This window comes from Gopherus evgoodei, chromosome 13 (genome assembly GCF_007399415.2).
Source record: "Gopherus evgoodei ecotype Sinaloan lineage chromosome 13, rGopEvg1_v1.p, whole genome shotgun sequence".
Classification (NCBI taxonomy): domain Eukaryota; kingdom Metazoa; phylum Chordata; order Testudines; family Testudinidae; genus Gopherus; species Gopherus evgoodei.
This window is the reverse complement of record NC_044334.1, coordinates 23,833,439-23,848,596: the sequence shown is the minus strand read 5'-3', so window position 1 is coordinate 23,848,596 and position 15,158 is coordinate 23,833,439. Positions and strand designations below refer to the sequence as shown.

The window sequence follows — 15,158 nt, the reverse complement described above, 5'->3', positions numbered from 1 at the left end:
TACAATACCAACAATGCTAGCCCAGTAATCCAGACTTTTTGGACTCTGAGAGCCTAGTAAAACAGCTTTTCTTGATCTTTAAATGCATTTATAGCATTCAGTAGTCTCTCATTTATTGGCCAAGATGTTTTATGCTTGGCAGGAAGGATGAACTTAAGTTAAAACCACAGATCTTTGAGGCAGGAGATCAGAGTTCTGTTTGTGGCTTTGCCACAGGTTTATTCTTAACTTCCACTGCATGGGTATTGGAGAAGACTTACTCTAAACCCAAGACTCATAAGGCATGGAAGTAGCCCCTTCTTACAGATGGGGAACTGAGGCACAAAGATTGAGACTTGCCAGAGGTTAAGATGACAGAATGATTCTGTGGTACTGTTCCTAATATCAGTGGAGCAAAACATCTTGCAACAGTCATATCTGAGGTTCGTAGCATAACCTTTCTTGGTTTATTTTAGGATTAAATAGGCCATACCTTTTTTAAACTTTACAATACTTCCTCTTGTAAAAGGCTTTTCAGGAGCACCTCTTTACTTGGTGAGAGAGTGAAATGGATTTGTTCACCTAAGCAGATGGTTAAATAAAGTGTGGTTGACCTGTTTATGTGATATTGCCCTCTCTTTGCAGGATGTATCAGGACAAACTGGCATCTCTTAAGAGGCAGTTACAACAATTGCAGGAAGGTAGGGTTTAAAATGAGTTGTGTTTTTTTTTTTTTTCTGACAATTTTCAGTTTCTAAAAAGTGTCTAAGTGGAAGTGAGAAACAAAAGTAGCAATGTCCCGGAAGTGTTGTTCATAGAAAATGGACACACTATTTAGTTCTGTGTGCAGTAGGAGGGCTTGAAATGATGTTTACATTTTAGTGAGGTGGTCACTTTCTTCAATACTTTCACTTGTGAGATGGTTTTGCAGTTAAATGAGGTATAGGAAATGTGAGGGCTTGTTTCATTTAATTGTGGTAGGGTTTTTAAATGAGATGTACCTCATAGCTCTCTAGAAAAATGTCCCTTGAGACAGCGACCACTAGGAAAAGTTGCTGTTAGAGCTCGTGGCTCTTCTCGTACATCTTCATTCTTCACTGTTATAGTCCATACTTCCTATTTATTTCCCTTTCTATATGTAATGTGCCTTTGGCAGCTTCCTGCCTTTGGGAGACTGCATGATACCTCTCAAACACTTATGACTCTAGTTACAAAACAAATTCAACCGTCTCCTGCCATGCACACAAGTGGATGGTGCTGCTACACAAATATTCTGGCTGGTTTTTGGGAAGCAGGGTAGCAGTCTTCTATTTTAGGCTTTTTTTTCCTTCCATAAATGTATACTTTTCTCAAATGCTAAATTTACCTAGAAAGCATGAACTATCTGAGATCGAATATTGGAAAACAATATGACCCTATGGCAATCTGCAACTTATTTCAAATAGGTACTTTGCAAGAATATCAAAAAAGAATGAAAAAACTGGATCAGCAATACAAGGAACGGATACGGAATGCAGGTGAGCTGGATTTTTGTTTTAAAAAATAATGCATGCAAGGACCTTTTGATTTATGTAGATGCCTCACAGATTAGAATCACACCCAAGAAACATGACATGGATTCAATACTAGGAGAACAGGGTTGGCAGGAGTGAAAGATTCTCCAGTCTTTCACTCTTTTTGGTGATGCTAAATGGCTTCTTTGCTGAATATGCATAAGGCATAACAGAATCAATCATGCTTTTCTGCAGGTGTATTGGCAACTATAATATGTTGATCAGTAAACAGCAGACTTGACTGGGCACTTGTTTACCTACAGCTCAAGTAAAAAGATCTCACTTAGATGTGATGTGCCAAGTCTTCATTTATTCACTCTAAGGTTTCACATGCCAGTAATACATTTTAACGTTTTTAGAAGTTCTTTCTATAAGTCTATAATATATAACTAAACGATTATTGTATGTAAAGTAAATAAGGTTTTTAAAATGTTTAAGGAAACTTCATTTAAAATTAAATTAAAACGCAGAACAAACTGGACCAGTGACCAGGACCCGGGCAGTATGAGTGCCACTGAAAATCAGCTCGCGTGCCTAAGGTTGCCTACCTCTGGTCTAATGTGACCTCATGTAAATTATAGCATTTAACTTCTTTTAATCTTCCAATACACCTTCTTTCAAACCTCCTGTTGTAGTGATTCCTTCCAACAAGAGGGGCATGCAGTGGGGGCTAGAAGCTTCCTGAAGAGCTCACTGTTTGTGCTTTGGAATTGGTTAGAGACTTTGCTCTAGGGCAGCATTGTCTCACATGGCTAGGGGGTTCGGCATGCTGCTTGCTAATCACACCGCAGCTTACTGGCCCAGGATCTAAGGACCGAATTAGTCTCTAGGTATCTACTGTTTGACCATGAGGCCAGTAGCAGTGCTACTTTAATTGTGAAGCTGTTGCTAGGACGCTCAGTAATCTTTCTATGTAAAACTTTAATGTATCAAAGTATATGAATATAATTCAAAATTTCCCATAGCAGTTATGGGAAGCTGTCAGGGAAACAGGCTGCCATTCAGTGCTTCTAGAGTGAGTAGTTCAGAAATTAAATTAGCTCTTGTTCACTCATTTCTATTTAGGTTTTTATCTTCCACTAAATTAGAGATGCTTTCTCAAAAGAATGTGTGGGAGTCAGCAATGAAAATGTAGAAGTGTTCTTCCACCCTTCAGCATTGAGGGATAAAACCTTGTAATGCTGTACACATGCCGAGGCCATTTTGCACTGCAGTATGTTTATACTGTGGGTTCTGGTATCACTGTTAAAATCCAGTAACAAATCTCAGGTGAGCACTGACCATCAGGTGAATGATGCACAACCAGTGTTTCTAGAACTGTATTTGTCACCTCAGAGAACTTGCCAGTGCAACTCGAATTGGACTGATCTCTTGCTCACTGCAGGAATCTGTCTTCAAGTGTTGAAGATAAATGTGATCTAATCTAGAGTTGGACTACAGCAGAGTTTTTGTTTTTCATAATCTGTTAATGTCAGGCTAAACACACTCTCTTGTAGTGTGTACCCTGGGTTGGCAGAGATCAATGAGATCTTTGCTGCAGTGGCAGAGTTCTTCTGTTGGGGCACAGATGGTATTAACTTTCACCCTTGTAATAAAACTCCTGCTGCCAACTACAGCAATATTGGGAAGAGGGGCAGTTGAAATTTTGTTCTTGCCCTGTCTGCCTTTTTATTTGGCTCTGTCTAATGTATGTAAAATTCTCAATTCTTTGGACTTGCGTTTTTTGGTTATATCTGTAAAAGAAACTTTTGTCCCGTTTCTAAGCTTTCATTGTACCAGTGGCAAAGCCCTTAAGAAATTGAAAGACTGGCCTTCGTTGCCTCATTGTCATTTCTGGCCTTGGCGTACAAAACTTTGTTTATATGGCTTCCTGTTGCATATAAATTCTTACCTAAATAGATCACAGCTATAATTCTCTAATGCTATTAGTTTGTTCTTTGAAACAAGTTTAATGCATCTGTTCTGTTCAGAACTTACCTATTGTTCCTAGCCCTTGCTGCTTGCCAGGGGTTGAAGATCACAATTATTAATATTTGATACAATGAAGTAAAGACTGATCAAGAGCCTTAGTTTTACTTTGGATTTGTCATCACAGCGTTCACTGAAATCCTCCATTTTGGGACGTGAATCCTCCAGTAGTCCTGCTCAGTTTGAAGTTAGTGGGGAATTTTGCCACTGATTTCATTAGGAGCAGGATTGCTGCACTCATGGGCAATACTCTTCCCTGATCTCAGTGTATGAACTGAATTATGTAATTGAGACAGGATATAACTTGCTTTCAGTGGTGCATTATATGCTCCTAATCTGCTGTGGGACATGGGCCACCTCATGTCTGTTAACTCAAATTGATGAAAGGGCTTTTCTGCCAGAGAAGTGCTGCTGAAGCAATGACAGCTGGGCCTAGTGAAATCTGTTTAAACCATGGTTCTTTTGCAGAGCATTCATCTGGCAGTGTCAGCTGCATCTTTCAAGTTTTCATTTCATTTGGAAAGCTGAATCTAGTGCCAACTTCTTAAATAGCATCTTAAGCTAGAAAAATGCCCAACTGCCTTCTAAATGCCATTAAATATAGTAGCTTGGTCCAACAGAAATGGGACACTGCTCTACCACCTGTGTTTTAAATACACCTACAAAATGTCAGCCTACAGTATACTCTTACAGAAATTTTGGCACATGTATGCTGGAATCAACAATGTAGAACTGTAAAATGTGCATCAGAATGGGATAGAGGTGTACAGTTTACGCCACCTTTTTTGGCTGTAAAACCAAGTTACTTAGTAAGTCAAGTTATTGTCATGTGTCTTGTAAGGATAATAAAGTGATGCTAACTAGACCTGTATTTTTTTGTCTTTCAGAACTTTTCCTCCAGTTGGAAGTAAGTGTTCATGTGTTCTTGACTTCTAGAAATAAAATACCAGTCTATTTTTTTTAAGCCTAGTATCATATCACGTGGTAGCTCATGTTTGTTTTTTCCAGCAAATTTATGTAGTCTTTTTCTTTATTTAATATTGATTACCATAGCTGAGATATAGTATACACTGCTATCAATACTACTACTCAAGTAACTACTGAAGGTTGTTTAAAAAAATAGTGACTAAAAATAAACATTTATGGGATTTTTTTAACATTGGCTGTGTATTAGATAAATCACTTAACTGGTCTTCCTTCATTTAACCTACCTGCAAAATAGATAAATTATACTAACTGAATAATATTGAGGATTGCTCTGTTACAGAACTTTGATATATTTGAATTAAGTATTACGAAGCATTACCAAAGATTGATTTTATTTATTTATTTATTTATTTATTTATTTTTTAAAAAAAATATGAGTAGCACTACTATTGCCAGTGTAGTCATTTCTTTATTGTTCTTTTTCTTAAGCATTTTTCAACTGGTCATATAAATGTTGATACATTTTAAGAGATGTAAGATGACTATGGCTGCTCTATTCCAAAATTAATCAGTTCTTGTTATCATTAGTTCTCCTTTCCACCTGTCATGTTCATCCTTGTCATTAGGCTTCTCTTCCTTAATCCTCTTTCTTTTTGGCTTGCATTAGACAGAGCAGGTGGAGAGAAATTATATCAAAGAGAAGAAGGCAGCAGTGAAGGAGTTCGAAGATAAGAAAATTGAGTTGAAGGAAAATCTGATTGCTGAATTAGAAGAGAAGAAGAAGATGATAGAGAATGAAAAGCTAACCATGGAGCTAACAGGAGGTAAAAAGATAGGCATCTGTCTCTTCTCTCCAAAAATGAGACCTAAGCACTGGGAGTTGGGGACCCCTCAGGGGGTCGTGAGGTTATTACATGGGAGAGTTGTGAGCTGTCAGGCTCCACCCCAGATGCCGCTTTGCCCTCAGCATTTATAATGATATTAAACTAAAACCACTTTTTTTAATATATTTATAAGGGGATCACAGTCAGTGACTTGCTATGTGAAAGGGTCACCAGTACACAAATTTGAGAACCACTGCTAAGCACTTTTCAGAATGCTCAAACTGATGAATCAATATAGTTAAATTTGAGGGCTTTTATAGAATTTTGTTGAATTGTTTGATTAAATGTTTCAGGATTTCTCTAGAATTGCATTGACTTTGTTCTTGATTAGCAGAACAAGTTGCAAAATTCGTGTGGTGTTAAACACCACTATTGCTACACTACCATTCCACGGTTTGGATACCTTGTAACCTGATCTGAAAGGAGCGTTCGGTTGTTTTAGGTAGAGTCTAGGGGTTATTTAACTGAAAGTTAAAAAAAATCTGGACACTTATGGAGAAAATTAGGTTATTTGTAGCATTTGGTCTACTAGAATGGCCAAAACTATTAAGATACAAGAGTGATCAGAGCCCTTATGGTTCTGCATCTCTTCTGTGTCAGTTTCTGTATCTAGAGTAAATGTGGGGAGGAGGGGATGGTTTTGGGGCAGTGCAGCACTTCTGTAGCTGCCTTGTCAGAATTCTTTCTTGACTATGGAATTCAAGTGATCACCCTCTCTAAAAGGAGCATGTCAATCTTTAGTTTTATTTCTATGTTGGAACTGGAGCCAGAGACTGGGACTGAGTTTGAGACGTATGGAGAAAAGGAGTGACTGTTTTTCCACATGCAGTCAGTAGTGTGGTGTAATGCTCAAAAAGAGTAACAATTTTTTTAACCTGTAAACTAAACTCTAGTTTGATAAGTCTTTTTGTCCAGAATGTGCCGCAACATCCATTTATCCCCTCCTGAGGCTCCTCCCTCTTTAGTGTAAAGGGCAGATGAGAAATTTTGTTGCAAATTATTTGATTTGACAGACTTTCTGCTTATGAGGTGTATGAGCAGACTGCAGTTTCCTTATTAGAAATATTTCTATTACCAAAGCACTCAACTGCCTCAAGCAGGACCCATGTGACTCAGCCACTAACAAAACTTCAACAGTAGTATCAGCCAGCCAGCCAGCTTGTACAGGAAAAAAAGGCAAATTTGTTGAAAGGGTCAGCACCTAGAGAAGAAACTTTAATAGGTACTTTTAAATGATCAAGTTTAACCAGAAATAAATGATACCCAGGTATAAGAGGGAAGTTTACTCTTTCTAACTCTGTATTTATAGACAGAAAGAAATTGACGCCCTAGGGCTTCAACATATAGAAAGGGGGAAAACTGCCTGGTTGTTTTTGTAGGATTTCTTTGGAACCATGGAATGGTGGACATTAATTCACATTTTGTCTGAAGAGTGTGTCCCCATGGTTGGCGTTTCGACTAACAGCAGCACAGCTTTAAGCTATACGTCTTAAAGTGGGTTTTTTGCATGTTTAAAATGTGTTTGATCTGGAATAATGGCTCCTTGTCTGTAAGCCTAGTAAAGACCTCACGTGTCCCTGTAGATTCTCTCATCATTTGCCTGTAGTATGGTGACAATTGGAGCTAATGCATAATAACTGTTTTTGTTACTGAACGCTTCTAGCAAACACACACCAGATGTTTGTGTGTTTTTTGTTTTGTTTTTTTTCATTAGGCCGCTGGGAAATGTCATCCCACAACCTCCCATTCCATCTACGGGGAAGGGACTACTTCAGTACCTGAAGTCTGGCAGTTAAAACTGTTGAGATGTGCCACATTGTTGCTCTAACGAGTCATGCCAGGATTTAAACTGGGTTCTGAGTTCTTTAATAACAGATGCTAAAGAGGCAGACAAAGGTTGAAAAAGGCCATGTGAAGCCAGTGAAATAGATAAGGGGAATTTCATTTTGTGTTCAGACTCTGGAAAATGGGAAGTAAGTGGACAGATTTTTTTTTTTTCTCCTGAAACCAATTGGTATCCTTGATGCAGAAAGCATTGCCAAGGTAATAACTGACACAAATGAAAGTAGGTAGAAGGATAATTAGCCTTGTTCACAGATGGTGCTATGATATTGTACTAATGGTCTGCTCTTGCTTTTCTAATAAAGAACTGCCTCGCCTTATGGAGAGTCTAAGGCAATCATAGAATCCTAGACTGTCAGGTTGGAAGGGACCTCAGGAGGTCATCTAGTCCAACCCCCTGCTCAAAGCAGGACCAATACCCAGGCAGACTTTTGCCCTAGATCCCTAAATAACCCCCTCAAGGATTGAACTCACAATCCTGGGTTTAGCAGGCCAATGCTCAAACTACTGAGCTATCCCTCCCCACAATATTGTGTTACCAGGTGTCACTTACAGACTTCCCTTCATAGTTTCTGCACAAGTTTGCAGACTTACAATTTTATTATTGTTGAAGTCTGCATGGATAGATCTGAGTGCTGATGGCTTGTGTAACCTGCCCAATCTAACATTGGCCATAAGAGCACTTTGTGTCTCATAGTATATTACGTATTAACCAAAAATCTGGATAAAGATCCAAAGTAAGAGAAACCTTTAGACCATAATGCATTTTAAAATTCTTTACTGAAAGATTACACTGTGCTGCTTTATACTGTGTAGAAATTCTTTAATTTCCTTGCAGCATCTGCTTTGTGTGCTAAGGGTTCCCTTTGTCTCCTATTTGAGTTAGCTTGGTAAATGGTGTAGCTGTAGTATACAGGGAATGACTGTTACAGCTAAGAAGTCTAGAAAGGATATTGAGCAAGAAAAGGAGCTTCCCCCTAGCTAGGTCATCTGGTAAAAGGACCCATGAACATGAGTTACCATTTAAATGGAAGATTTAATTGTTTTCCTGCTATAATGTCCAGCCACATCGTATTGTAGAGCAGAAAACTCCCATAGCCAAACATAAATTGAGGAAGACGACTGTATATATTCTGGCAGGCCAAGATGGCTTGTTTACCTCAAGCATCTGCAGGCACGGAGGTAAACCTAAGTAAGCAAAGTGTCCCGGTGTGCCAGCTGCTTACACTGACAGGGAAATTTGGGCGAGGGAGAGAAGCTGGGGGTCAGGGGAGTAACCCCTGTGACTCCACCCCTAGCCTGGGACCCCCACACTCTCCCTTCCCCCCTATCTGGGGAGGGCCAGGGAAGTATGTCTCTGGCCTGACTGGCCTGCTCCAGTACACCAGAGAGCACTGAATGCAGAGTAGTCTGCCTTTTGTGTGCACTGCGCAGTGTATCTTCTCGATGGTGAGATCTCACTCAGTACAAAATACTTGTGTAAATATTTAATTTTTGTCATTTGGATGGGTTGGAGATAAAAAAGATCCTCACTTCCACCTTGATATGCTGAGGGCTTTTCTGTTCTTGCTGCTTTGCTGACTGCAGCCTTTGTTACGAATTTGGAATTGAGTACCATTTTCCAGCCAACTGGCTGAGTTACCATTTAGAAACAGTCAACATCAGCCATTAATTGGCCAAACAAATTGCTCTTAAAACCCTTCAGAAGGAGGCAGGTGTAGGGTCTGTCATCAGCAATATAGTGTTTCTCAGGAAGGAAGCTTATTTCTCCAGTACATTCTATTTTGTTCTGACCTGGGACATCTTTATAAAGTGGCTCCTTTGTGGGGTCATCTGGATTCAACAGATCAACTAAGAATAGTTGTGGATTCTTAGCCAAATCTCAGCTCAAGTAGTTACTCAGGTACCTAAAATTCTTCTTGTGGTTCAGTTGGATGTTCCTTTCCCCTCCCCCCAATTTTGTGCTAAAATGGTTCTGTTCCATTGCTGTGTGCTGTTAAACTGCTGCTATGACTCCTCAAGAGTGTCTGTGGTAGATGAAGCAAACTTTGTGTATAGTCTGTGATCCTCTGGGATTAAATGTATTCTGTGAATTTAAGACCATTCAGTAGAAATTTGGCTTAGTCAATATTGAGGCACTAAAAAGCTACATTATAGCAGCCTCTCATGTACTACTTCTCTTTCACCTCCATATACCTAGTGGTAAAAATTTGTTGTTGGCACAAGTGACTTGTCTGTAATGTGAGGCTGATGGCTTGCAAACTTTTTATGTTTTTAAAACTACCAGGCTTTGTTAATGCAAAAATATTCATAAACCAGACCCTTTAAAAATTCCAGTTAAATCTGGATAAACAGATTCTTGATATTATCTCCAAAACGTATGTGTGCTAAGTCTTTAAAGTAGCACATTTCCGTAATTATCTATCTGTAAAACCCTGAAAATATGGTTGTATCATGTGGAGGTGGCATAGTTATACCATGACATCGATAATGCTGTGTTTAACTAAGTAATCCAGAATTTGTGTGTAGTTTGTTTGTTTTTTGTTTTGTTTTTTTAATTCACTGCCACCAGTTTCAGCATTTGCCAGTGCTGGTAACTAATACTGAAAAATCATGTTCTCTGTGTGAAGGAAGAAAGAAGATTCTTCTTGTGCCTTGTAGCAAATTTTGCTACCTTTCTCATCTCCCTGTCATTCTTCAAAATCTTCTGTGGTCTTATCAGCTGTCCAACTTCATTATTCTGCAGATTCCATGGAAGTGAAACCTATCATGACAAGGAAATTGAGAAGGAGGCCGAATGACCCTGTTCCGATCCCGGATAAAAGGAGAAAACCTGCCCCTGATATCCTTTTTACACTATCAGTCAAGTGCCATTTTATGAGTCATACTCTCTGTGCAATAATCTAAACACAGTACGTCAATGCAGCACACAGGAAAGAAAAGTATAAAGGTTTAAGGACCTGATTTAATCTGTCAGTCTAAGACATTCGGCAACGCAATCTGTCATGTTTAACCAGTGTTGGAGTAAGTAAGCTCTGTATTTTGAGTTCACTTAACAGAAGATTATAACAGAAACCAGTTCTTAGGCCCAGTTTTGAGCGTGGTGCTTGACTACTTTGGATTTGTCAATAAAGATTGGGTTGTGGATTTCTGAAGTGGATTCATTTTCAAATATATCCATCACATGCCCTTAGAGTAGGTCTACAGTTGGGGTGAGGTTCCCATCTCTCACGCACATATTTGCTGCCTGTCCTACTGTGGATACGCTACTATCTTGTATGGGAGCTGGAATCACACCCTCAGCTCATAGTGTAGACATAGCCTTAAGTAATGAATTCCATGGAGCCTAGACAGGATGGTGGATTAAGATGGGAGGAAGGTGCTTTAACTCAAATAATTGATAAAATAGTTGAAAGGAAATTCTCTGTTCTTCCCCTTCATCTGGTGTCCGAGAACTGCCATTCCACATCTCTGCACATCTAAGGGGCTGTGTAGTGAAAACAAGGAATGCAAGACTTACATTATAACTAAAATTGGAGAAAATCTTTCATGCCTTCGTACAGCATAAAGGAGGGGGAAAATACATAATCTTTATTCCCTTCAGAGGTCAGATTAATGGGCTGGTACCATACCTATGTAAGTGTTTGCATGGTTCCCCTGCAGCCATGGCTACTTTTTTGTTTGTACCTTTTATTTAACTGGAAAGTAAGCCAGGCACATCTATTTTTCAGAAGGCAAATAAAAGAGCCGCAAGCTTATTACTTAAACTTTTTTTTTTTAAAAAGCCATATTATGACTTTTGGGAGTGACTCATGATTTCTGCATGCTTGTACTAGACCCTGAACTTGTAGTTCTAATTGAATATAACTGCAGGGGTCTCCTGCCTTGTTTGAACTACTCTTGCTAGATGGTTTTTTTTGTTTGGTTTTTTTAAGGTAGTATCCCTTATTGCCATCATTCAGGGAAATCTGCCACAGACTTAATATTTATCCCTGCTGCTGTGGAAATCACTCTCTCTCCTCCATAAAACTGTGACTGCCAGCTTGGGTTCCATGTCTTGCCTAGTTAAGCACTGTCTGCCTTCTTCACTGGGGAAGGGTTAATGCTAGTTGTATGCAGAAAGGTCAAAGTCTGCCTTTTGACTGGGTCCTGATGCTGCTGCTGCACTAAAGCAGGAGTGCAGCAAGCATTCCATCAAAATCCACAGCCTGAAGTGGAAGCCTCCTGTTCTTAAGTTGTTATAAAATAGCTTCTTGTTTGGCTTTTTGTTCCTTTTTTGAAGGGACAATTCAGTTTTAAAAACGACACTTCTGTCTGAAGCGTTCTTACTTAAGTGTTGAAGTAACATTCAAGATCATAGCTGGAAAAACCAAGGAAAATTTCCTGTTCACTTTTTTGTTTACACAGACTGTACAAAAAAACAACTCGCCTAAATACAATCAATTTTATTTCTCTCATCAGGTAGTTTCCCCTGTTTTTTGTGGTGGTTAAAAAAAAAAGGGGGGGGGAAGTGGTTGGGAATCCACATAGAGGGGAGCAATACATTAAAAAGAGAAGGGAAAATGTGATTGTAACCCAGAAAAACTGGCATTGGAAACTTGGAGTGCATGTAATGCTCTAAAATGCTTCTAATTGTATTTAATAATTGACTAGTTTCAGGTTGATGGTACTCCTTTTATCTTCCTCTCAATTTTACTTTTGTTTGACCCAAGATGCATTGGAGATTCATATTTTCCAGCCTCTGCTCACACCCAGTGCGTGGGCTGCAGTGTGTTACCATTGTCCCCTCATTCTGCTGATGAACTGAACGCAGCTCTTCACGAAATGTGAATCGACACTTGGGATCTTCTTGCAGCTCAAGTATTAGCTGGTATTCTCATACAGTGCAGGTTAGAAAAGATTGTGAAAATGTTACTGTTGTGCCTTCACGCATAAATGTCAAGTTTTTCTTTTTTAAGCAGTTTTTATTGATGAATTTTGGTTAAAGTATGTATGCAGTGTTGTAGGCCTGTCAGTCCAGGATACTGGAGAGAGAAAGTCAGTACGTAAGTTGTGTGGGTTTTTTATTTTTGGTTTACTGGACCAACATCTATTGGTGTGAGAGGCAAACTTTCGAGCTTACACGAGATCTTCTTCAAGTCTGGGGAAACTTGCATCCAGAGATAGTTCCCAGACAGAAGAAGAGCTCTGTGTAAGCTCAAAAGCTTGTGTCTCTCTCCAGCCGAAGTTGGTCCATTAAAGAGAGCGCCTCGCCCGCCCTGTGTCTAATGTTCTAGAACAGTTTTTTGCAACAGAACTGTCAATTGTCTACAGTCTGCGTGAAGCCCTGAAGATGGCTATGTAACAGATAGATAGATTTTGTTTCTTTGGTAGGACTCTTTTTTTTTTTTTTGAATATTGTAGCTGTAGGTGACTTTCTTGTAATGATCCGAGTTTGTCCTGGTCAAGTGAGGGAGACCATTGGTGTGTTTGGTTTCTAACTTTGCTTGTCAAAAGTGTCTTGGTTACATGTACCATTTAATTCTGAATACCTCAGTTAAATTATCTGCTGACAGATGAACAGATATGGAGGATCTGAGGACACTGAATAAGGTAAGTAATAGCTTGTTCTAGAGAAACTTAGTTCTCAGCATTGAAAAGGAGGTTATCTCCATATCTGGCTAATCAGTTGCTCCTGTTAATAATGCTGGGAAATTGTCACTTACATAGATATCCCATCCAAAGTAGGCTTTCTAGTCTGTACTCCACTGCCTAACATACCCAGGCCTATCAAGATGGTAGTTCCTCCCCCTGCCCCATCCCATTCCAACAGGTTAGAATTAACTTTAATGAAATGGTATATATATTTGCATGAAACACAGTATATCTGATTCTAATAAAGTGGAGGAATCAGAAGTGTTTTTCCTTCATCTGGATTTACAGACAATGATACAAACTCTTGTCAGATCTCAAATCTTAAAACAGAGGTCATGTGTTTCCATCTTTCTCTGTAATGCATCTCAGCTTTGTTTCATGTCAGGATGCTGGCTGGGTGAGGTGGGAAGGTTGTATATAAAAGGTTTTCTGTTTCCAGACCTATGATCTGTTTTGCCAGAGCTCCATCAGGGTCCCCATATGCGCTTGTTAAAACTATGCAAGATGATGGAGTGAGTTTCACTTCTCTCATCAATGAGGGCCTATTTTATAACAGTTTTACGCCAAGCCTGATCAGAACACTCTGACTCTGGCCATGTCTACACTTACAGTTTTGCAGCGCTGGTAGTTACAGCTGTGTTCGTACAGCTGTGTAGGGCCAGCGCTGCAGTGTGGCCACACTGACAGCTACCAGCGCTGCAGTGTGGCCACATTTGCAGCACTTGTAGCGCTATTGGGAGTGGTGCATTGTGGGCAGCTACCCCACAGAGCACCTCGTCCCATTTTGGCGCTGTGGTTTGTGGGAAGGGGAAGGAAGTGTGCGGGTCTTTCCGCTTCCTGTTCCAACGCCCCGTGGTGCTTTGCTGCACATTCCGAGCAGTTTGGTGGCATTGTGAGTCTGCAGCGCGTTTTCTGAGATTTCTGTTACAAATGGAGCCTGAGCTGCTGAGGACCTTGCTGATGAATGTTGCCAGCACATCACGCATGGCAGTGGAGCTATTCCTTCAGCTGCAAAGTGACAGTGAGGAGTCAGACGATGATATTGAAACGCCTGACGCTCAAGACACTCCATTGCTCGTGGCAGTAACAGACGTGCTCAGCACCGTGGAACGGCGCCTTTGGGCTCGGGAAACCAGCACTCAGTGGTGGGATCACATCGTCCTGCAAGCATGGGATGACGAGCAGTGGCTGCAGAACTTTCGGATGAGAAAAGCCACTTTCATGGGACTGTGTGCTGAGCTCGCCCCTACCCTGCGGCGCAGGGACACGAGATTGAGAGCTGCCCTGCCTGTGGAGAAGCGAGTGGCTATTGCAATCTGGAAGCTGGCAACTCCAGACAGCTACCGATCGGTGGCGAACCAGTTTGGAGTGGGAAAGTCCACCGTTGGAATGGTGGTGATGCAAGTTTGCACAGCCATTAATCGCACCCTGCTAAGAAGAACTGTGACTCTGGGGAACCTGCAGGACATTGTGGATGGCTTTGCACAAATGGGTTTCCCTAACTGTGGAGGGGCAATAGATGGGACGCATATTCCTATTCTGTCCCCACCCCACCTAGCATCAGAGTATGTGAATCGCAAGGGGTATTTCTCCGTGGTTCTGCAAGCGCTTGTGGATCACTGTGGGCGTTTCACTGACATTTACTCAGGATGGCTTGGAAAGGTGCATGATGCATGCATCTTTCGGAACAGTGCCCTGTTCAGGAGGCTGAGGGCCGGGACTTTTTTCCCAGACCGCAAGATCACAATAGGGGACGTCGAAATGCCCCCTGTGATCCTTGGAGACCCCGCTTACCCCTTAATGCCATGGCTCATGAAACCGTATACAGGGAAGCTTGACAGGAGCAAGGACCGATTCAACTACAGGCTGAGCCGGTGCAGAATGATTGTGGAGTGTGCTTTTGGCCGTTTGAAAGCCCGCTGGAGGTGTCTTTATGGGAAGCTAGATTTGGGGGAAAGCAGCATCTCCGCTATTATATCCGCGTGCTGTACCCTCCATAATATTTGTGAAGGGAAGGGTGAAAGATTCAGTGAGGAATGGACCTCCAAGGTTCGACGCCTAGCGGATGAATTTGCACAGCCAGAGAGCAGGGCTACTAGAGAGGCCCAGGAAAGGGCTTCAAGGATTAGGGATGCCTTAAGGGAGCAATTTGATGCTGAGAGCCAACAGTAATGTTTGGTGCCTTTGCTGTGCTCCTTTCTACCTTGGGGTACAATATTTACCACTTCCTGCAATGATAAAACGTATTGTAAAAGCCATAAAATCCTTTATTCAAAGTACAGTACATAAAAGGCCAGGGGGGTTAGGGTGGTGAACTGTACATTCAGAGGTTTGAATATGTCCTGTTTGGATTACTGTTCAATGTCTGCTG

General features: G+C 40.7%; 1 protein-coding gene across 1 annotated transcript in view; it reads left to right on the top strand.

The window, feature by feature from the left end:
- Positions 1 to 15,158, top strand: part of SUDS3 (SDS3 homolog, SIN3A corepressor complex component) — a 34,250-nt gene that overhangs the window by 4,653 nt on the left and 14,439 nt on the right. Inside the window, 7 exon segments of the mRNA XM_030582546.1 lie at positions 625 to 680; positions 1,425 to 1,496; positions 4,388 to 4,407; positions 5,095 to 5,251; positions 9,900 to 9,995; positions 12,685 to 12,714; positions 12,717 to 12,745. Coding sequence (XP_030438406.1) covers positions 625 to 680; positions 1,425 to 1,496; positions 4,388 to 4,407; positions 5,095 to 5,251; positions 9,900 to 9,995; positions 12,685 to 12,714; positions 12,717 to 12,745 — 460 coding nt within the window.